The sequence below is a fragment of the Microtus pennsylvanicus genome, chromosome 1 (assembly GCF_037038515.1).
Source record: "Microtus pennsylvanicus isolate mMicPen1 chromosome 1, mMicPen1.hap1, whole genome shotgun sequence".
Taxonomy (NCBI): Eukaryota; Metazoa; Chordata; class Mammalia; order Rodentia; family Cricetidae; genus Microtus; species Microtus pennsylvanicus.
The window spans coordinates 147,870,677-147,894,214 of NC_134579.1; the positions used below are offsets into that span (position 1 = coordinate 147,870,677).

General features: G+C 43.7%; 1 protein-coding gene across 1 annotated transcript in view; it reads left to right on the plus strand.

Moving 5' to 3' along the window:
• Window positions 1-16,555, plus strand: part of LOC142860649 (vomeronasal type-2 receptor 26-like) — a 134,320-nt gene extending 117,765 nt beyond the window's left edge. The window contains 5 exon segments of the mRNA XM_075992162.1: window positions 9,340-9,553; window positions 11,126-11,145; window positions 13,190-13,313; window positions 15,670-16,455; window positions 16,458-16,555. Of these exon segments, the coding sequence (XP_075848277.1) occupies window positions 9,340-9,553; window positions 11,126-11,145; window positions 13,190-13,313; window positions 15,670-16,455; window positions 16,458-16,555 (1,242 nt within the window).
• The last annotated feature ends 6,983 nt before the right edge of the window (window positions 16,556-23,538 follow it).

Sequence of the window (23,538 nt, forward strand, 5' to 3'; positions counted from 1 at the left end):
TGCCCCTTGAAGCACACCTATAAACCCAATATCTTGGAAGGCCATAACAGGCAGCTCTCTGTGAGTTCAGGGAAAGCTTTGGGAGAACTCTGTTTTCAGAAGGAAGGTATAGAGAATAAATTCTACAGACACACTGAATATCAAACACAATATATGCTGGACGGAATTTCTTGTTACTGGACCAGCTCAGTTCTCTGAGGTCTTCTGTTCCCTGCTCTAGCTAGTAGCCTCAGAGATGGACAGAATTGATATTGTCCCCAAGTCCATGGGCCCCCCTTGGCTCTACCTCCTCTCCCAGTCTGGCTCCTACCTCATCTGAGAGACCTGAAAGTGATGCTGCAGCTTTTGGACCAAGTGCTTTTCCTGCATGACCATTTCCCTCTGCTTCTGCAGGAACTGAGAGCTTTCTTCCAATCTCTTCAGCTCCTGTTTAAGAGAAAATTGTGTTCTTTGTTGAGGGTTAGAGACAGTCATACATATCTAAGCACAGAGAAAGGATCCCAAGAACTTGCTGGTCAAGTAGGCAGGTTAAACAAAAGCATCTGGGGAGGTAAGAACCCCAGGATTCTGGTACAGACTGATAGCAACACAGTGGTCTGAACTGGAAACTGCACATGTTTGATGCACCCCAACACCCACATCCTTACACTACTACACACACATGTGTGCGCTCACACACATGAAAAAACACATGCGTGCACTCACACTCAAACCCACAAGGAGTGCGTGTTAAAGAGAAATATGGAAAAAAGGAGGTCGCAGAAATAAACATCATGGTCAATGTACAGTTGAGTTTAGAATAACCACACCAGTTCTTTCAGAAAAGTCTCACAACTCAGCCATAATTCCTTGGGGACTAAAATTATTGTGAGAAAAGTAATTTTCTTAGACTATATTGATGTGATTACAGAAATTCTTCTGCCATAGGACCAAATCTCCCACCTTCCATCACCAGCTTGTCAAAAGCCCCGAGATGATCATCCAGTCAACCACACATTTTAGTCTGGAAGGGAGAACAGTCCAGCACAACTCTCAGAAAACAGGGCTGACAAGCTGCTATTCAAGCTTCTGTCACTGTGAACCAAGAATTCAGGGAAGCAAAGAGAACACATTGGGATGCAGGCAGAAAAGGGAAGCCAACAGGCCACGCAAATCCATGAGTATGAGAAGCACTCTGTTGGCCCTGGCACAGGGATCTCCACCTTATAAACTGCTTCCCACCTGTGATGGGACATGATCCCTGCCAAACAAAAAAGCAGCAGGACCAAGAACTCACTCACTCTAAGCTCTGTGCCTAGAAGGTTACCCATCATAAATACAAGTACATGTGTGATATGTTATTGACCCATTTCCTTCTCTGAATTGCAGCTTCGAGCAGAGCAGAAAGGAAGGCTTGCCCGTATTTCAGATCTCCATAAGACAAAAGCTTCCCAGAAGTCCTTGTGCATGGACACTGAAGGGAATGTCTGGAATATATGAGGTCCGTGGCTGGAAGGGAGTATGGGTGAGTAAGTTGATGGGTTAAACACTGGTGGTTGGATGGGTAGAGAGGTAGTCAAATGGGCAAATAGTACCAGAGCTTAGCCTGACTTGTTGCCGGCCCCTACCTGTTGTTGCTGGATTTTGAGGTAACTGATCTCTTCGTCTTGGTCATTAAGGATCAATTTCAAATCCTCCAGGTGGTACTTCAGCACAGTCCAATTATTCTGCAGTTTCCTTTCCTCCTGCCTCATCTCATCCACCTTCTTCTTTAGCTGAGTCCTTTCCATCAGTAGTCGGCTGTGCCGATCCCTGCAGACAAACTCTGCATAGTAAGGCCCTGCAGGACTCCTCCTGCTACCCCTGATTTCTGGGAAACAGCACCCCAAAAGACCTCATGTTTCCTAGATTAGGTAGCTAAGAGTCTGATATAGTCATGACCCTACACTTCAGAACCCAAATGAGAGAACAGGTAATGCCAGAAATTATCAAACTACTATTGAAAACTCCAACACCTAAAAGGATCCATGTCCCTTCAGTAGAAGGAGTAGTTCCCCAGCTGGCCTAACTATCTGTGGTAATGGGGAAACATCAGCATGTAGTGGGCAAACACAATCAAAGGGAGGACAATTTACTCAAGGTGAGTACAATCTATCTACAGATTCAACAGCCCCAGACCTGTAAAGAATGGGCCTGAGCTCCAGAAGTTCAAGGCTGCCTGACAATCCCATGAGACTGTAAATACCTTTTCTATCTACAGGCTCTTGAGGCCCTAGGACAAGGTGGCAGGGGCTAACAGTCTCTTTCACACTTAGCAAAACTGAATCCAAGAGACACAAGTTTAAGAGTTGCTTACATAGAAGCAAAAAAGCTCGAACCAGAGATGAAGTCACTCCATCCAGAGAAAAAGGAAGTCAGAGATGGCCATTCCACAAGTTTTGTTATCCATGTCCAGATAGACACTTACCGATAGAAGACTGTCTCCTTGCTCAGCAACTTGAAATTATCCAAGGTCTCGGTGTTTTCACTCACAAAATGGTTTAGCTCCATCATGATCTCTTTGTGATCCATCTTTACCTTCTCATACAAAGCATTTGGCTTGTGGTTCTTGTAGGGACTAGAAAATGGGAGAAAAGACCCCATGAACATAGGCTTCAATGATCACAGGAACTGAAGTTGTATCCTGATCTACCATAGCACAGCAGATGCAAGATTCTGGTGCCTATGTAGTGGGACCTCCTGGTGCTTTTAAACTTGTTATTCTGATCCCAGCACAGCTGAGGCTAAACTTGAGATGGAAGCTGCACTGACTGCATGAGCTCACTCAATACGACTAGATGGTAAGTCAGGTTCTCTATGCTACCAGGAGGCTCTGTCACATGTCTCCGTTCACCAGAAATTGCAATGACATCTCTCCTGTTTCAGAACACTGATTTTGGGTCCTGTTTGACAATCACTGAACAGTTAGAGCACACCATTATGGTTTGGAGTCTTAAGAGAAGGAAGTGATATAAACTCCCCTAGGGATTCCTAGGTGCCACCAAGGTGAGCATGTAGGACACCAGCTGTCCTGCTTTAAGTGGGGCTTCCAGGGGTCAGCACTGGAAACTTCTGGAAAGTGGGAGAAGGATATCATGAGAAACCACGGCAGATCACTGACTCCCAGAAATCAGGAACACACAAATCTCCAAATGTGTATGTTCACACATATCCACAAGAGAGTAAGAGAAAGAGAGAATAAAGAGAGCTATAGAGAGTGAGAGAGAAAGAAAGATAGCATCATATATATATATATATATATATATATATATATATATATATACAGCGAGCGAGAGAGAAAGCATCATATATATATATATATATACACAGAGAGAGAGAGAAAGAAAGAAAGCATCATATATATATATATATATATATATACACACACACACACACACACACACAGAGAGAGAGAGAGAAAGAGAGAGAGACTGAGAGAGAGAGAGAGAGAGAGAGAGAGAGAGAGAGAGAGAGAGAGTGCTCTATTGTCTAATGGAAGTCTGCACAAACTAGAGTACCTGTGATGAGACCCAGCTCTTCCAGGTAAACACTGAGATGTTCCAGTCAAACCAGGCCCCTCCAGCTGCTACCATGGGCTTCTAGCACACAATCACATGCTAGGAAAGTAGAGCCTCCACACACAATAACAGCAGGTAGTAGTACCTCATGCAAGCCACCGCCTGTCAGCTCCTTTCCAAATGCATGCTAGGAACTACACATTACCTGCCTCAATCCCTGATTTTTGTGTCTGAGACCAGAAGCCCTGGTTTTCATTAGGAGAGAACAGAAAAGGTAGAGGCCACATCTCATGGCCACTGTCACTCAAGGTCTGCCTGTCCCCTGAGGAGAATTTAGGATATGAGGTTTGGCACAGCCTCCTACAAATCGAGAGTTCAAAGGCTGAAGGTGAGGTTGACATTGCCTACAGCCCCATGAAGTTTGAAACAATGGATACCTATTGTCCACGACTCCATCAGTGAGGATCATCAGCAGGTCTTTCAGGTCATTTCTTTCCCTGGTCATCAGTTGCAGCTCTGTGGTCAGCCTCTCCTCTTCCTTCTTTATCTGCTTCTTGCTCAGGAGCATTGGATGGGATGCTGGCTCTGTAGAGGTTTCTGTGTATAGGTATAAAACAGGTGAAACTGCATAGTCAAAAGGCATAGGAGATTGACAGACCATCCTGAGTCCCAAACAGAAAATTGTGTCTGAAACCCAGTGACAACCAAAATATACTAGGCCAGGTTGACAGGCCCATGTGTGGTTCTCAAATCTCCCATCACTCTAGAGATGTGGCTCTGTAGGCATCCACAGCTTTTCTCGGCCTCCCTATAATTCTTCAGGTGACTACAGAGACCACCTCTTCAAGAATATTCACAGAAGAACAGGATGCAGCATGGTCCAGAGCCCTGAAGCCTGCTGTGATTTAGAAGCCATGAGAAAAATGGCAGAGTGGACAAGCAGTCAGATGTTATGAGGAGGCCAGGCCTCATTGCTGGTTACTCATGGCCCATGCTGTGGATTGGAAAGTCAGGCAGGGCTCCATCATGGTCAAGAGACTCACCCAGTCACCCATTGACAGCCCAGATCATTGAAGCTGACACTCAGTAGCCATTCTCTGCTCTGGTTCCATAACTCTGACAGAAGATTGGTTACCCTGTGATCTAAATGCCATCCTCAACTGCTGATTCAGAACCCTAAGGGGGTCACTGTCAGGGAAAGGAGGTCAGAGGAATTCTCCTGAGCAGACTGCTGAACACTCTGAGGTTTAAAGGTCTCGGCCAGGAGCACATTTGTCTCCATGGGAACAGTGTTAGACAGACAGTGAACCTAAAGGCAACTACTACAGGTGTAGTGTAGTGATGTCTGATGAAAGATGGGGACACATTCGTCCTTCCCTGCCTCCTGCTGGTCTTTTTCTGTCCCCACATAACACCCCAAACCACAGTAAAGGTAAGAGCTAAGTGGTGGTCCCAGCACAACAGCCTTTCCTTTCTCACTCACAAGATGGACAAGCTAATATTCTGGAATCTTTGACTTTTGGGAAGTATGATAATCAGGGATGTCCATCTTATTCTCTGAGGCTCCAGTTCCTCAGCTCCGTTACTGGATAGCCCACCTCAAGTGCACCTCCTTTGGCAATCTCCCCATTTCCTTCCCATGACTCACTGGGTATTTTCCAGAAGTGAACTGTAGCTTTCTTCTGCCTCTCTCTGGTCTCTGGACCTTCTCCATTCTGTCTCCCAAATACGCGATGCCTCAGTCTTGAGAACATGACTGATGCTCTACCTCTAGGGACTGAGGAATGTCCTAATGGCAGTTGGTGTTGCTACAACAAGGTGACATCATGGGATTCCAAGAGATCTCCAGGATACAATGGAATGTCCAGAGATGCAACCGCTGATGTCATGGCTAACTGCTTTTGCCACCCTGCTAAGTAGCTTTCCAGTACTGACCAGAAGACCAGCTGACCTTTCTAGGAGCCTCTCTGGGAAGACAGAGGAAACCAATCAGCACCTCCCCTTCTAAACCTGGTGTTTCCTTGGCTTGACTGAAAGACTCATAACCTTTCCCATGTTGAGAACTAACCTAATATTTCAAAAGATTGCAGAGGTATGACTCATTCTTTCTCAAAGTCCATCAATATGAAGACTTAAATATTCATGAGAAACGACTTTAAGATGAACATAAATGAGGAAAGGTCACCTTCCTCAAGTCAGTGTTAGAAAGCATATTAAGGAAGAACATACAGGCTGGTTACAGTGTGAGCCTTGAGAGAAGGGTACAGTCATAGAAGCCACATGCTTAACTTCAGGAAATTGCCCCTGGATTACTAAGCACATAGAGAAAGAACCCATCAGGGTGTTGGCAAAAGTGTGATGATCGATTTGCACAGGAATCTAACATAGTGGGTCCCCCAGGAGAAAAAGCCCACAGGCTGAGTTTTGTGCTCTCCACTCTGCTCCAAAGAGGAAAATGCAGGATAGTTGCAGGCCTTGGTGAGTTACAGTGAAATTCTGGATAGCGGGAAAATGAAGTCAACAGATGTAGACATACCTCAGATGCAGAGTGGCTGAATAGCATGTAGCAAGTCCTGGGTTCAATGACCACTGCTGTCTCACTGGCCTTGGTGGCCTCAGATGTAATTTTAGCACCTGTGAAGTAGAAGCAGGATGATGTAAGCTCAAGGTGAACCTGCAAAGCCAGTGTGAGGACAGCTTGGGCGATATGAAACCCTGTCTCAACAAATAAAACACTAATCTACCCTACCTCCAAGGTCTCACCTAACAATCCTTTCTTTCTGTATTGGTATTTCAGATGGACTTTATGTAACCCATAGTCTCTATTTCACCACCCAACCATAGCATCCTGAGTGCTGGACTCACAGGAGAGAACTGATCACCTGTGTTGTTCTTTTTTAAAAATGCTCCAAGATCCTTGTGGCAGTAGGCAGCAGAAATGCTGTAGGTCCCAAATTGTGGCTTCGGGCCATGTGGTGGCAGGTAGCAGGCTCTGGCAGCAGCCAGTCCCAGGCAGAAATGGCTGCAGGTCCCAGAGCGGTGGCCTGAGCGGTGGCAGCGGGCCATGTGGCAGCATACAGTGGCCCTGGGAGCAGCCAGTCCCAGGCAGAGACAGCTGCTGGTCCCAGAGCAGTGGTGGCTGGCCATGTGGCAGCAGGCAGTGGGCCCCAGGCAGAGATGGCTGCTGGTCCCTGAGCAATGGCTGGTCCCAGGCAGGGAGACACATGGCTGGCGGGCAGAAGACAGAAACATGGATAGACTTGACATGCAGGGTGAGGTTGAATGTTTATTCACGGGGTTATGGAGGAGGAAGGGTGAAGGGGGGGAGAGAGAGAGAGACAGACAGAGACAGAGACAGAGAGAGAGACAGAGAGAGAAGAGGGGAAAGAGAGAAGAGGGGAAAGAGGGAGGGGAAAGAGACAGAGAAGGGGGAAGCAGCCGGAAGCAGTCTTGAGAGTTCGCTGCCCCAGTTTCTTTTGGCTGTGCTGCCTGGTCTCCTGCTTTTTATTATAAGGAAGACCTGGGAATGTTGTGCTTTCCTGTCCCTTTAAGGGACAAGCCACGCCCACTTCCATTACCTCTGACCTGCCCACCGCCATCTTGGGCCCTTCCTTTTCTGCTTCCTTGACTTGCTTACTTTTTATTATAAGGAAGACCTGGGAATGTTATGGTTTTGGTCCCTTTAGGAGACAAGCCACGCCCACTCCCTCCCCCATCCGCTGAGGCAGGCTGATCTTCAGCTTCTGGTGTGAGCTCACTTTTTTTTCCATCTTCCTCTCGGAGAGGCAGTTTCGCTTCTGCCTCTCTCCCCACTTCTCTGCTTCCCACCTTCTCTGTCTCTTTCTCCTCTTCTCTCTCTCTCTCTCTCTCTCTCTCTCTCTCTCTCTCTCTCTCTCTCTCTCTTCTCTCTCTCTCTCTGGCCCCCCCTTCACCCTTCCTCCTCCATAACCCCCTGAATAAACATTCAACCTCACCCTGCATGTCTTGTCTATCCATGTTTCTGTCTTCTGCCCTCCCGCCATGTGTCTCCCTGCCTGGAACCAGCCATTGCTCAAGGACCAGAAGCCTACTCTGCCTGGGTCCCACTGCCTGCTGCCACATGGCCAGCCACCACCACCGCTCGGGCCACCGCTCTGGGACCGGCAGCCATTTCTGCCTGGGACTGGCTGCTCCCAGGGCCTGCTGACTGCCACCACATGGCACGCTGCCACCATTTGGGACTTACAGCATTTCTGCTGCCTTCTGCTGCGGGGATCTTGGAGCATTTTTCAAAAAGAACAACACCCTGGAAGTCAGCTCCTTTGCAGTCTTCCTGAGTTTTAGTCAGAGAGGTAAGAGCAAGCCTTTCACTGTACCCTGATAGAAAATTGAGACCTCAATAGACTCATGCTTTCTAAAGTGTTAAACACATGGCATGGCCCAGAGATGTTGTTATATTCTGGCCTGGGGCTGGAGACCCCTGGGTGGTTCCTGGTTGAGTCCTGCCCTACCTGACCCATGGTATAGCTCATACCTGTGGCTGTGTGGCGGCCCAGGTACACAACAAGTCTTCTTGTGTTCATAATGCACTTATTACCTCTCATACCCTTCCCCACAACACATCCATTTCTTCTATTGTGAATTTTCTAAGGCATACATCTATTGTTGAAGAACAAGTTTGTGGCAAAAGGACTGCCCAGAAAATTCAATAAAGAAACAAATATGAAAGTTTCAGGGCTCGTTTACATCACTAATGCATCTGATCACCTTAGACAGGCGTTGTCATTGAGGAAGAGCACACCAGGAACAGGCCAATGATGTTGGAAAAATACACTAAAGTCTAAAGGAGAGGCACATTCATCTTCCCATTTGTCTCCCTTGACTCATTTTCCCCATCTGCACTTGTTATACTCCTTCCCCTTAATTGTGTTTGTGATTTGTCCCCTGGCTATTTTTTTTGAAAGACAGGTTATCAGGTAGTCCAGGCTGACTTCCAATTTGCAACTAAGGATAACCTTGAGCTACTGTTCCTCCTCCCTCCACATCTTTAGTGCAGGCATTCTGGGTGTGTACCACTATACCTAACTTACATGGTGCTGGGACCCAAACCCAGAACCTCAGCAAGTATCTGAGTTCCAGACAAGAGGATCAGAAGTCTCACCATGGGTAAAAATGATAGCATTGCAGATGGCAGGCCCAGCATGTCAGGGCCCTGAATAGAAACAAACAGAAGAGCCACAGGGCTGGGACTGATGAACTGTGGGAGTCAGTGGGCAGTCTAGGTGAGCTGAGCCCAGTCTGTGGAGGTCTTCCTAGAGTTTGGAGTCTTCTGAGTGTGATGGGAAGACTGAGGACAATAGTGCACAGCCAAATGAGACCCAGGAGCAGGAACTACATTGTCATGTTTTTTGGTTTAATTTTAAGGCTGCTTAGATGGCTCAGTGAGTAAAGGACTTGTCCCCAAGCGTTAGTGGGATTCCCCAATCCACATGGCAGCAGAAGGAAAAACATTCCTGAGAGTTGTCATGTGGATTATACAGTGTTAATGATCTACACACACACACACACACACACACACACACACACACACACACACACACACACACAGAGAGAGAGAGAGAGAGAGAGAGAGAGAGAGAGAGAGAGAGAGAGAGAGAGAGATGTTTGTGAGTTCCTGAATATATCACACATACTTGATCTCCCTTATGCCCAATGGTGGATTGAAGTGACTCTGTCTCACTGCAGAGGTGAATGGAATGTGGTATTTTGGACAAGACTCCAGACTACCCCTGGTTGGTCTACAATGTCTCCCTTCTTTCCTCAGCTGCTTCAAGCTCTTAGGAATGTGCACTTCAAGACTCCTGATGGAAGTGAAATTATATTTGATGCCAATGGAGATTTGGTGACAAAATTTGACATTTTCCAAGGGCAGAAGACCCCTGAGGGTGTATTTCGCTTGGTTCATGTAGGAATGATAGACCCTCAAGTCTCTTCGGGGAACAAAATGATGGTCTATTTGAAGGAGGAAATCCAAGTGAGTTGCTGAGATGACTCTTGTCCTAGTGTGTTTAAGCCACAGGGAAATTTCAGTTCAGGGGTCTTCATTGCTACTTCTGCACCAAATTGATGAGGCTTTGGATTGGGTCAGTCAGTTATAAATGGCTATGCTGTTTATCTCACTAGAGATATTTCTCTGAATGATATTAATTCATGAGCAAAAAGGAAAATGTAAAAGATGGGGTTAGGAGATTGCCAGTGGTCAAAGTGTTTTGTATACAAGTACAGGAACCAAAATTTGGATCTCCAGAACACTTGTACATGAGTAGTGGACAATGGTTCTCACCTGTAATTTCATCCCTGGAGGATGGAAACAAGGAGATGTCCACAGAAACCTGATGAGTAAGATTAGCCATATCAGTGAACTCTGGGTTTTCCTTTGAGCCTCTGCCTCAATGAACATAGTGGAAAAGCAATTGAGGATGATTCCCAGCATTAACCTTGGGCCTCCACATGTGCTTGTTTATACATGAACATGAGTCCACATAGGTGTACAAATACATGCATACTTATTTACACCACCCACACTTGTGGAAATGTGGGGGGGAGTTGGACATACAAGATGTACAAAATACAATGAGAATCTGTAGCTGGTACTACCTTGGAAATATATTCTTTGTGCTTGGGATCTGTTATGAGAAGATGAAGATAGTGATACACTCAGTTAAATATCTTCCCATAGATCATATGGAAAGTGGACTCAATAGACATTCAGTTTACTTACTGTGTTAGTTTATTTCAACCACAATGACAAATCCCATGGTTTGAGGGATTCAGGGTCAGATGTATCAATTGCTCTGGATGTGTATGCTTGACGCAGTATGTCATGTAGGACAACAGACATGTGTGGTGGGAGAGGTTGCTGATGAGTGCATGTGGCTCAGGAAGTGAGGTGGTAGGGATCTTGATAGATTAGATAGGTAAACAAGTTATATCTGACCAGTGCATAGCCTCTACCCAAACCTAGTCCCATGTTCTATTTCTAATATGTATACTAATTTATCAGATTGCGAATCCATTGAGGAATTAATCCATTGATCTTGTCAGAAGCATTCTCTTACTTAGGGTTTCTATTAGTGTCAAGAGACACCACAGCCAGACACCTCTTATAAAGAAAAAGGATTTAATGGAGAGGCTTACATTTTCAGAGGTTTATTTGATCCATAATCATCCTTATGGATCATGGAGGCATATAGGCAGAAAAATGCTGGAGAAGGAGCCGAGAGTCTTACATCTTGACCCGTAGGCAAGAGGAAGTGAACTGTGTCACTTGGGATGACTTGAGCATATATGATACCCCAAGGCTCACTCCCACAATGATATACTTCCTCCAACAAGGCCACACCTTCTCCAACAAAGCCATGTCTTTTAATAGTGCCTCTTCCTATGAGTTTATGTGGACCATTTACATTCTAACCACCACATTCCATATCCTGACTCCTCAGCTTGTGACAATATTATAATAAAAACTGCATTTAGCACATTGTCCAAAGTTCTCACTGTTTATCACAGTTGAAGCATGTTTAAAAGACCAAAATTCAGTCTCTTCTGAGATTCATGCAATTTCTTAACTGTAATCTCATATAAAATCAAAGTAAGAAATCAGGTTACATATTTCTCATATATAATGACACAAGATGAAACTTCTTGAGGCCGGCCCATAGTTAATCCAATCAGACTCAGTCCCTTGTTTTTCTATGCTTTTATTAGTATGGCAATAGTAGCATTAAGCATAACTTAAAATTTTCTACTGCTTTTCTAATCTACTGTCCCATGGTCCATGTTTATTGAAACAGAAGCATTATCAGGCCTATCAATTCAATACCCAAGTTGCAGAACCCAACTTCAGTCTTAGTTAAGGTTTCTGTTGCTGTGAAGAGATACCATGACCCCAACATCTCCTATAAAGGAAAAACATTTCATTGTGGTGGCTTCCATTTTCAAAAGTTTAATTCATTATCATCTTGGTGCAACATGGTGGCATGCAGGCAGACATGGTCCTGGAGAAGGAACTGAAAGTCCTATATCCTGACCCAGAGGCTACAAGAGGTGAACTGGGTCACTGGGTGTGGCTTGAGCATATATGATACCCCAAATCCACACCCACAATGACACACTTCTTTTAACAAAGTCAAATCTCCCATAGTGTCTCTTTGTATAAGCTTATTTTGGCCAATTACATTGAAACTACTGTACTATCAAGATTCAATCATTCTTTCTATACCCACTGTCTGGTAACCAGTGGTCCAATACAAGAGACTTTGGGAAACATTTGAGATTCAGACCCTGATATTTATTAACAAAATTTGAAACAGTGTTGTGTTATTTATGTCTATGTGTGGAGTCTGGTACATAGAAATGGCTCAGCTCCCTGTCCTGTGCCAAGGAAGAAAAAGTCCCCTCCTCTACAACTTTATCTAACTTCATTCTGGTTTCCTCTCCAGTCAATGGTGTTCTTAAGGTTTTCCACATGAGAATGAGATTCCCATTCTTGGATTTCTCAAGCATGAAAGAAAGACACATACTATGTGTTTCCAGGACTCCTTTGAAGAATTTTTCAATGGCCGTGATCTGGGGAGGGTTTTCTGCTTTCTTCTGTTGTGGCAGAAATGTCAGCACCCACACTTCCTTCTTCATAATCCTTGCCTGGAGGTAGAGTTATCCTAAGATAAACTGGGTCATCCTTGGCAGTTCGGAGGTAAATGAGAGGGCCACTGAGTATGCTGTGAATGTGTGTGTGTGTGTGTGTGTGTGTGTGCGTTCTCTCTTTCTCTCTCTCTCTCTCTCTCTCTCTCTCTCTCTCTCTCTCTCTCTCTCTCTCTCTCTGTGTGTGTGTGTGTGTGTGTGTGTGAATTTGGGGAGTCAGTAACTGCATTTCTGCTCTTACTGAAGTTGGATGATGCTTTGTTATTAGAATTTAATTGTTAAACACAAGGTCAGCCAAACTGTAAATCTCAACAGCATCACAGAGGTAGATTAGGAAAAAGAAAAGATATAACCAGGTCTTTTGAGTTAGAAATGGAGTCCATGAAGAAGCCACAGGGCTGGCTGGAGTTTCAGAAAATGCAGAAATCTGAAGACGTCAAGAAAATCATACCCAGGCTATATGGACTTTTGTAATGACTGCCAATACCCACAATTATTGTTTATATTTTATTTTGCATGTATGCAACTTTCCCTGCACCTATATTTGTGTACTGGTGTCTGTGCAGGCCAAAGGAGGGCAGTGGATCCTTTGGAACTGGAGTTCAGTGTGAGCTGTTATACTGGTGGTGGGATTGAACCCTGATCTTCTGGAAGAGCAGTCTATAGTTTTAACCTTCTCTCCTGCCGCCATATCTTCAATTGTTGATGCAGGAGCCCCAGAGAGACTGGAAGATAACACATTAAACTTTTTAGCTATGTATTTAATCCCTTAGCCAAGTAAATCAAATGTAGTTCTGTTTATTACACTCAAAGGTACCTTTCCAGTCTGCCATCTGCTCTGATAGACATGTTTCTGAAAGGCTTCTCATCTAGTGGGCTGAGAGGGAACTCTCCTGTTCTGGTTCTTAGGGTGAGGTCAAGCATCTGTATCCCTAAAGAGTCACTGGTGACGTTATGCTCACTGTTACTAGGTGCCCACCTCTGTCTGCAGTGAAAGCTGCCTTCCAGGGTTCAGCCAAGTGCCCAGGCTGGGAGCGCCCAAATGCTGTTTTGATTGCAGTCCCTGCCCCGAGGGACAGTTTGCAGACAAAAAAGGTAAGGACATGTGGATCTGGAATCTGAGGGACCAAAGGGAATTTTGAGCCTCCTGTATTTCTCCATTGTCTTAGCTACCATCCCACTGCACCATGACCAAGGCAGCTTCTAAACGAAAAGGCTTTAACTGGGGGCTTACTTAGTTCGTGACCATCATGGCAGGATGCATGGTGCCAGGCAGTAGCTGAGGGTTTCCATTCTGATCTACAGGCAGCAGGCAGGCAGTGAGGTGGAGAGTGGGCCAGGTGTGTGAGTCTGAACAATCAAAGACTACCCACAGTGACACCCCTCATCCCACAATGTTCCACCTCCCTATCCATCTCCAACATCTACCAGGTAGGAAGAAATCATTTAAATATACGTGACTTTGGGGCTATTCTAAGTCAAACCCCCACACCCATTCTCCAAAACACTGCACTGTCCTTGCTGTCCCATGGAACACCAGCCAGAGCTCTGCTAAGAGATATTGTTAGGTAAATGCTTTATCCTAAAAGACAAGCATGCTACCCATAATTAGAATGTAGAATGAATTCTCCTCTATCAAACACTGCACATCCTTGACCCCTGATCAAGAAACAGGCATAAAATGCTTTCACAAGCTTCTAGTGGTCGTGTAGTCAGAACGCTAGCTTTTGCTAACACTGATGATTTCACTTGCTTTTCAAACCTCCTATAATTGGAGTAGCATGGTGGATGTCCTTTTGTGACTCTCTTCTTGCTTTGTATTAGTGGGATTAATCCCAGAAGTTTAGTGGCAATGGACCACTACATTCCCTACTATTTCAGCTACAGAAGTTATTCCTTTACCATTCTGAAATTTGGAAAGCAAAGCCAAGTTTTCACCAGAGTTGGTGTTTTGTGAGGCCTTGGAAGAGAATATCCTCAATGGGTGCTCTCATTTCATTGTTGTTATGTGTGTTTGTGTTTGTGTGAGTGTGTATGTGTTTATGTGTGAGCGTGTGTGTGTGTCTTCTTTTGGCTTGTTGTTTGGTTTTTGAGCCACTGTCTCTGCAGCCCTGGCTGAATTGGAAGTCACTATATTTATCAGTCTTCCCCCAAACTATTAAAAGTCCACCTGCCCCTTCCTCTAAAATTAAATCATGAGATTAAAGTCATGTGCAACCACCCCCAGCTCCAGCTCCACCTTCTTAGTAGAATAACTGCACTGTTGGAGTTAGTGTCTACCTAATTTAACCCGGAGACCTCATTTAACCTTTATTACTCATCTCCAGTTTACCCATGAGAAATATACCTCATTTTGAGGTGCTTAGGTGCAGGATTTCAACAAATGAGTTTTGGGGACACAGCGCAGTCTAAAACATTTGTTAATTTGACCAATTACTGGTACTGTTTCAATGAAATGAACTGTTAAGAACTCACACAAGAGACCTTTAATCTCAGCACCCATGGGGCAGAGACAGGAGGGTCTTTGTGCATTGTGGACTGCCAGTATAGTCAATTAAGTGATCTCTATGTTGAGTAAAAGATCCTGTCTTAAAAATTAAGTTGAAAAGGGGCCTATAGAGGTAGTTCAGCAGTTAGAAACACCACATGGTGGTCACAACCAAGTATAACTCCAGTTATAGGGAAAATGCCGCTTCCTTCTGACTTCTGCACATTCCAGACATGCACATGATTTCGATAAATATGTACAGACAAAACTCTCAACAAGTAAAATAAAGGAGGTCATTATAAAAGAAGAAGCTGTGGAGACTGTTTACATGGCCCATCTGTTAAAGTATTCAATGTCATCCCTGACAGCATAATTTCAGTTTCTGGAATCTAAATTGTAGAAAGAGAATAACAAATTCATGAAAGTTTTGTTTACCATTATGTGCAAACCAGGGCATGCCTGAGCCCATAAACATACATATGCACACAAAATATACAATAAGTTTAGTTAGCAAAATAAGGGGGAAGATTGAGGAATTATATCACATGTTAAATGTCTGGTCTTGACAAGCATGTGCATCCACTTATAAACATGGGTGCACAAACAAACCTGCACACACAAGCATAGGTTAGGTAGAGTGGTGCAGGTGTATAATCACAGCACTTAAGAGGTTGAGGAAAGAGGCTTTGGAGTTCATATCCATCCTCTGTCACTCAGCCTGAGTTCCATGAGACACTGAGGACAGAAACAAAAATCCTCACACAAAACCGACACAGAACATGCAGCATTTTCCTTTGTGCCTCTGCCTCTAATATCACCCATCCCAGCCCTGGTCACCAAGAATAATTCATAAATCCATGACTTGATGGAAAGGCTGTAAGGGCAGGGAGTGCTTGGGGTGCATCCTATTGAGCTGGTGCAGTTGGCACAGTGTTGCAGAAATGGTGTCTGTGTCTCCCGTAGACATGAAGAGATGTCTCCTGTGCCCCAAGGAACAGTACTCGAGCCACACCAGAGACCGCTGCCTGCCCAGGACAGAGATCTTCCTGGCCTTTGAGGAACCTCTGGGATTCATGCTGGCTTTGGTGGCACTCTTCCTGGCTGGTCTGGCTGTCCTGGTTCTGGGAGTGTTCCTGAAGCACAGGGACACCCCCGTGGTCAGGGCCAACAACAGAACCCTCAGCTACTTCCTGCTGATCTCCCTTTCCCTCTGTGCCCTGTGTGCCTTGTTCTTCCTTGGCCGCCCCAGTGTCCTCACGTGTCTCCTGCGTCAGACGACCTTTGCTGTGGTGTTCACGGTGGCCGTCTCCTCTGTTCTGGCCAAGACTCTCACAGTGGTCCTGGCCTTCAGGGTCACCAGGCCAGGGGCCAGGATCCAGGTGTGCCTGAGCCCTGGGGCTTCCACCTCAGTGGTCCTCATTGCTTCCTTCATGCAGGTTGTTCTTTGTGGGGTCTGGCTGGCCACCTCCCCACCATTCCCAGACAGGGTTATGGTCTCGGAGCCCCAGCACATTTTCATCCAGTGCCAGGAGGGCTCTGGCACCATCTTCTTCTGTGTGCTGGGCTACTTGGGGTTCCTGGCAGGGGGTACCTTCTCTGTGGCTTTTCTGGCCAGGGGCCTGCCAGATGTCTTCAACGAGACTAAGTTCCTGGCCTTCAGCATGCTGCTCTTCTGCAGTGTCTGGACAGCGTTCCTGCCCCTGTACCACAGTGCCCGGGGCAAGTCCACTGTGGCTGTAGAGATCTTCTCCATGCTGGCCTTCTGGGTGGCATCTTCATCCCCAAGTGTTACATCATCCTGCTGAGACCAGAGAGGAACACACCTGCCTGGCTAAGGCAAGGCCACTAAGTCACAGCAAGATAGGCAGAGTAAGATGCTCCAGAGAAGGTGTCTCCCCAGCTCTGCACCACAAGGATTCATGACCTAGTCCTTGAGGGGGGCCCACTAGGACCAACTGTGATTTTAGCTCACTGTTTCTGTGTGGATCCAAAGGTATTTAAAGGAACGATCAAAGTAAGAGTGAGACACTCAGAACAAAACACTCCTGACTATCGATTTGATACTAGACACATCGATGTTATTTTCTACTCTCTCTCCATTTTACTGCTAACATTTATCACAATTAAGAAAGTTTAGAAATGGGAGAAGTCAACATGGCTCAGTGGGTCAAAATACTTGCCAAGCCTGACAACCTGAATTTGATACTCAGGACCCACATGTTGGAAGGAGAGGGCTGATTTCACTAATTTGTTCTGTGATTTCCTCTTGCCACCCGAAGCACACAATCCTCCATATGCAAGAGTGTGAAAAGCGTGATGTGGTGATGAGGATATGAAGGGTTTCTGAGGGTGTGAGGAACTGACAGGAAGATCACTGGTCTCTCTTTGTTGTGAGAGCTTCAGTAGTGTGCATTGATCTCTTTACTGGCTGTTCCTTCACAGACTTAGCATGTGATTTACAATCTCACTCTTAGATATATGTATGCATGACAATAAACATATGGCTGCCAAGAGTGATAATGAACCTTCAGGGAAATATTATTAATGTAGTCAGACTTCAAACAATCTCAATTTTTTCAGCATATGAATATTTGGTATGACTTGCTCATCACTGGAACATATTTGGCAAAAGAAATAAATGTAAAATGAAATAAAACAGTGTTTATTATATGGTTAAGTTCCCAGAATGTTATGCTGAGTTAAAGAAGCTAGATAAAGTAAATAGTATATTTTAATATTCTAATACATGAAGAAGCAATCTCATAAAGACATATTAAACCAATGGTTTCTTGAGGGGAAACTATTTTTTGAGGGGAGTTTGGAGGTGAGGAATGTAGCCTAAATGGTGCAGCTTTTATTTCTGGGGAGTTGAAGGTCTCAGATTTATTAAGTGGGGCTGGAGAGGTGGCTCAGTGGTTCAGAGCACTCACTCCTCCAGAGGACCCTGCCTGGTTGCCAGAGTCCATGTCAGGCAGCAGACAGCTACCTGTGATTCCAGCTCCATGGGACTCAATTCCTCTGGTCACTGTGTGCACCTGCACTCATGTGCCCATACTGCACACCATGTTTAATTAAAAAATGATTTGGAAAGGTTGTCAGACTCTACCAATAATTTAAAGACAACTCAATTGTCATCTCCTTGTTCTTTCAAATTTATTTGGAACAGGTTCTTTCCACATCAACCAGGCTGGTTTAAAACTTGTAGCAATCCCCCTCTTCAGGATCATGAGTGCTGGGATTTTATGTGTGCTCCCACACATAAAATGTTCATAATGTAAATGAATGAATTGCATACTTTTAAATTATGTCTCAATAAAGCTTGTATTAAAACAATAGTCCTTAATTACAGAGTATGAAGTTTCTTTATATTCTGATTTCTAAGAAAAGATCAAACTATTGACAGTGGAAATGAAATAAGTGTGAGCTGAAATATCAGTGAACAGTTGTAGTGCAGGTTTTTATTTATTTGATTGTAATTTATACATTTATCGATGGTAGATTGGTGTGCTTGTTTCCATCCATGCTTTTGGTCATGCAATAGTCAAAGCACTATGTTGAGGTCAGAGTGTGAGTTTCAGAAGTCATTTTTCTCCTTTGACCATTGAGTGAGGGTCCTGGTGATTCTGTAAAGGTTGTCAGGCTTCCTTTATGTGCTAAAGGCTGAGCCATTGTTTTGACTCTATTTTTGACTTCTTATGGGGATTATGGTTGTGTTGCAGAATTATGTTTATCTGTTGAAATAACAGTTTGGAATTTGTCTCCTTACTTGAATATATCTATTTTATATTTAAGACTCTGTCTCTGTCTCCCTCTCTGTGCATGCACATGCATATGCCAAACATTCCATTTTGAGTCTGAGGACTGGTGTGTAGAGTTTGTTCTTTCCTACTTAGTTTTCAGAATCTCTACATATTTCATTCTTTTTAAATGTTTTTCAAAAAAATCTTTTTCATTTTACATACTAATCCCTGTTCCCACTGCCTCCTGTCCTCCCATCCCCTCCTCCTTCCCAACCACCTTCATCTACTCTGTAGCAAGGGTAATGCAGATTGCCCTGAGGAAATACCAAGGTCCTCCCCACTATAACCAGCCTGATTAAGGTATCCATCCAAAGAGACTGGGTTCCAAATAACTAGTACAAGCATCAGGGACAAATCCTGGTGCCACCACTAGTTGCCCCGAATTCTTCCCCTGCCAAACAAATGTCACCCACATTTAGAGGGTCTAGTTTGGTCCTGTGCTGGTTCCTTCCCTGTCTGGTGAGTTGCCTTTAGAAGTTTGGGTAAGCTATTTTTGTGGGTGTATTCATCATCGTCTTGACCTCTTTGCTCATATTCTCACTCCTTCCAATCTTCTACTAGAGCTCAGCTCAGTGCTCCATTGTGGGACTCTGCCTCTTTCTCCATCAGTTGCTGGATGAAGTTTCTATGGTGACATTTAAGATAGTTATCAAATAAGACAAGACAAAACAAAACAAACTAAAAAAGGTAGTCATCAATTTATCTCCATGGAAAGGCCAGTTTGGGCAACCTCTCTACTATTGCTTAGGGTCTTAGCTGGGGTCATCCTTGTGGATCCCTGGGAATTTCTCTAGTGCCAGGTTTCTTGCTAGCCCCATTATGACTTCCTCAATCAAAATATCTCTTTCCTTTCTCTCGTCTCTGTCCTTCCTTCATCTTGACTGTCCTGTTCCCTCAAGTTCTCCTCCCCCTGCCAATTCTCCCTTCTCCCCTTCTGACCGCCCTCCCCCAAGCCCCATGCTCCCAATTTTGTCAGGAGATCTTGTCTATTTCCCTATTCAGAGGATCTATAAATGTTTCACTTAGAGTTCACTTTGTTGCTTAGCTTCTCTATGGTCATGCACAATATCCTCATTGTTCTTTGCTTTATGGCTTGTATTCACCTATGAGTGAGTACATACCATATTCATCTTTCTGGGTCTGAGTTACCTCACTCAGAATGTTTTTTTCTAGTTCCATCCATTTACATGCAAATTTTAAGATGTTATTTTTTTTTTACTGCTGAGTAGTACTCCATTATGTATATGTACATTTTCTTTATCCATTCTTCAGCTAAGGGGAATCTATGTAATTTCTAGGTTCTGGCTATTACAAATAATGCTGCTCTGAACATATTTGAATAAATGATACCACAAATCATACAGCTTGTAGTATGATTTTACATCCTTTCGGTGTATGCCCAAGAGTGGTATTGCTGGGTCCTGAGGTAGGTTGATTCCCAATTTTCTGAGATACCGTAGTACTGCTTTCCATAGTGGTTGTGTAAGTTGGCATTCCCACCAGCAATGGAGGAGTGTTCCCCTTACTCCTCATCTTCTCCAGCAAAAGTTGTCATTGGTACTTTTGATCATAGTCATTCTGACTGGTGTAAGATGGTATCTCAGAGTCTTTTTGATTTGCATTCTCCTGATGGCTAAGGATATTGAACATTTCTTTCGGCCCTTTGACATTCTTCTGGTGAGAATTGTCTGTTTAGTTCTGTAGCCCATTTTTTAAACTAGATTATTTGGAATTTTGATGTCTAATTTCTTGAGTTCTTTATATATTTTGGAGATCAGTTCTTTGTCTGATGTGGGGTCTGTGAAGTTTTTTCTCATTTGGTAGGCTGCCTTTTTGTGTTATTGACTGTGCCCTTTGTTTTACAGAAGCTTCTCAGTTATAGGAGGTCCAGTTTATTTATAGTTGCTGTCAGTGTCTGTGCTACTAGGGTTATTTTTAGGAAATATTCTCCTGTGCACATGCAGTGATGTCTACTTCCCACTTTCTTTTCTCTCAGTTTCACTGTGGTCAGATTTTTTTCTAATAATTTTTTATTACTTTTTAAATAATACCATTCAAATTTCCACTTCCTCCCCTCCTCCCACATCCCTCCCACTCCCGCACTTCCCCTTGCCCCTCCAGTCTTAAGAGAGGGCAGGGTACCCTGCCCTGTGGGAAGTTCAAGGACCTCCCTCCTTCATCCATGCCTAGGAAGATGTGCATCCAAATAGACTAGGGCCCTAAAAAGCCTGTACATGCAGTAGAGACATATCCCAGTGCCATTATCATTGGGTTCTCAGTCATCCCCAACTGTCAGTCTCATCCAGAGGTTTTAGTTTGATCCCATACTCATTCAGTCCCAGTCCAGTTGAATTTGGTGAGCTCCCATTAGCTCAGGTACACTGACTCAGTGGGTTGACCAACCTTTCGCATTCCTTACTTCCTTGCTCTTCTTCTCCCTCTTTCTGCTCTTCAACTTGACCTTGGGAACTCAGTCCAGTGTAGGTCTCTGTCTCTATCTCTGTCTGTTGCCGGACGAAGGTTCTATGGTGATGTTCAAGATAGTCATCAGTCTGACTAAGGGACAAGGCCAGTTCAGGCACCCTCTCCTCCACTGCCCAGAGTTATAGCTGGGGACATCCCTGTGTACACCAGGGAACCCCTCTAGAGTCAAGCCTCTTGCCAGTCCCAAAATGGTTCCCTTAATTAAGATATATTTTTCCCTGTTCCCATATCCATCATTCCTCCATCTCAACCATCCTATTCCCCCAAGCTCTCCTCAACCCTTCCCTTCTTTCTTCTCTCCCGCTCTCCCCGTCCTCTCAACCCACCCCACCCCCATGCTCCCAACTTTTGCCTAGTGATCTTGTCTGCTTCCAGTTTCCAGGAGGACCTATATATGTTTTTCTTTGGGTTTACCTTATAACTTAGTTTCTCTAGGATCGAGAATTATAGATTCAATGTCCTTTGTTTATGGCTAGAAACCACTAATGAGTAAGTACATACCACATTCATCTTTTTGGGTCAGAATAGTGTTTTCTATTTCCATCCATTTTCATGCAAAATTCAAGATGTCATTGTTTTTTTTTTCCCCACTGAGTAGAACTCTAATGTGTATATGTGCCACACCTTCTTTATCCATTCTTCCCATTGAGGGGCACCTAGGTTGTTTCCAGGTTCTGGCTATTACAAGTAGTGCTGTTATGAACATAGTTGAACAAATGCTTTTATAGTATGATAGGGCATCTCTTGGGTATATTCCCAAGAGTGGTATTGCTGGATCCTGAGGTAGGTTGACTCCCAGTTTCCAGAGAAACCACCACACTGCTTTCCAAAGTGGTTGCACAAGTTTGCATTCCCATCAGCAATGGATGAATATTCCCCTTAGTCCATATCCTTTTCAGCATAGATTATCATTGGTGTTTTTGACTTTAGCTATTCAGACAGGTGTAAGATGTTATGTCAAAGTTGTTTTGATTTGCATTTCCCTGATTGCTAATGAAGTTGAACATGTCCTTAAGTATATTTGGGCCATTTGAAATTCTTCTGTTGAGAATTCTCTGTTGAGTTCAGTACCCCATTTTTAATTGGGTTAATTAGAATTTTAATGTCTAGTTTCTTCAGTTCTTTATATATTTTGGAGATCAGACCTTTGTCTGATGTGGGGTTGGTGAAGATCTCCCATTCAGTAGGTTGCCTTTTTGTCTTAAGGATAGTGTCCTTTGTTTTACAGAAGCTTCTCAGGTTCAGGAGGTCCCATTTATTCATTGTTGCTCTTATTGTCTGTGCTACTAGGGTTAAACATAGGAAGTGGTGTCCTGTGCCCATGTATTGCAGTCCACTTTCCAATTTCTCTTCTATCAGGTTCAGTGTGGTCAGATTTATATTGAGGTCTTTAATCCATTTGGACTTGAGTTTTATGCATGGTGGTAGATATGTATTTATGTTCATTCTTCTACAGGTTGACATCCAGTTATGCCAGCATCATTTGTTAAAGAAGCTTTCTTTATTCCATTGTATAATTTTAGCTTCTTTATAAAAAATCAGGTGTTTATAGGTTTGTGGATTAATATAACGGTCTTCAATTTGATTCCATTTGTCAACATCTCTGCTTTTATGACAGTTGTTTTCATTACTGTGGCTCTGTAATAGAGTTTGAGGTCAGGGATGGTAATGCCTCTGGAAGTTCCTTTATTGTATATGATTGTTTTGGCTATCCTGGGTTTTTTGTTTTTTCCATATAAAGTTGATTATTGTTCTCTAGGTCTGTGAAGAATTTTGTTGGGTTTTTGATGGAAATTGCATTCAATCTATAGATTGCCTTTGGTAGAATTGCCATTTTTACTATGTTGATCCTACCAATCCAACAGCATGGGAGGTCTTTCCATTTTCTGGTATCCTCTTCAATTTCTTTCTTTAAAGCCTTAAAGTTCTTGTCAAATAGATCTTTCACTTCCTTTGTTAGAGTTACCCCAAGATACTTTATGCTGTTTGTGGCTATTGTGAAAGGTGATGTTTCTCTGATTTCATTCTCTGCTTCTTTGTTTTTTGTGTATAGGAGGGCTACTGATTTTTTCCAGTTGATCTTGTATCCTGCCACATCACTCTAAGTATTTATCATTTGTATGAGTTCGCTGGTAGAGTTTTTGGGGTCACTAAGTTACACTATCATATCATCTGCAAATAATAAAAGTTTGAGTTCTTCCTTTCTAATTCATATCCCCTTGATTGCCTTATGTTGTCTTATTGCTATTGCTAGAACTTCAAGCACTATATTGAAGAGGTATGGAGAGAGCTGACAGCCAATGCAAGAATTCCTCCAACATCCTTAAAAGAAACATGATAACAACAGAATTCAGTGAAAATGCAATAGGAAGACTTGAACATTCTAACATAGAAGAAGTAGAAGAAGTCCACTTTAAATGTAACTTTATGAAAATGATGGAGACCCTTAGACAGGAAGTGAAAATCTCCCTTAAAGAAATGGAAAAGAAGACAAACAAAAAGTTAGAAGAAATTAATAAATCCCTAAAAAAAACCCACAAGAAAACAA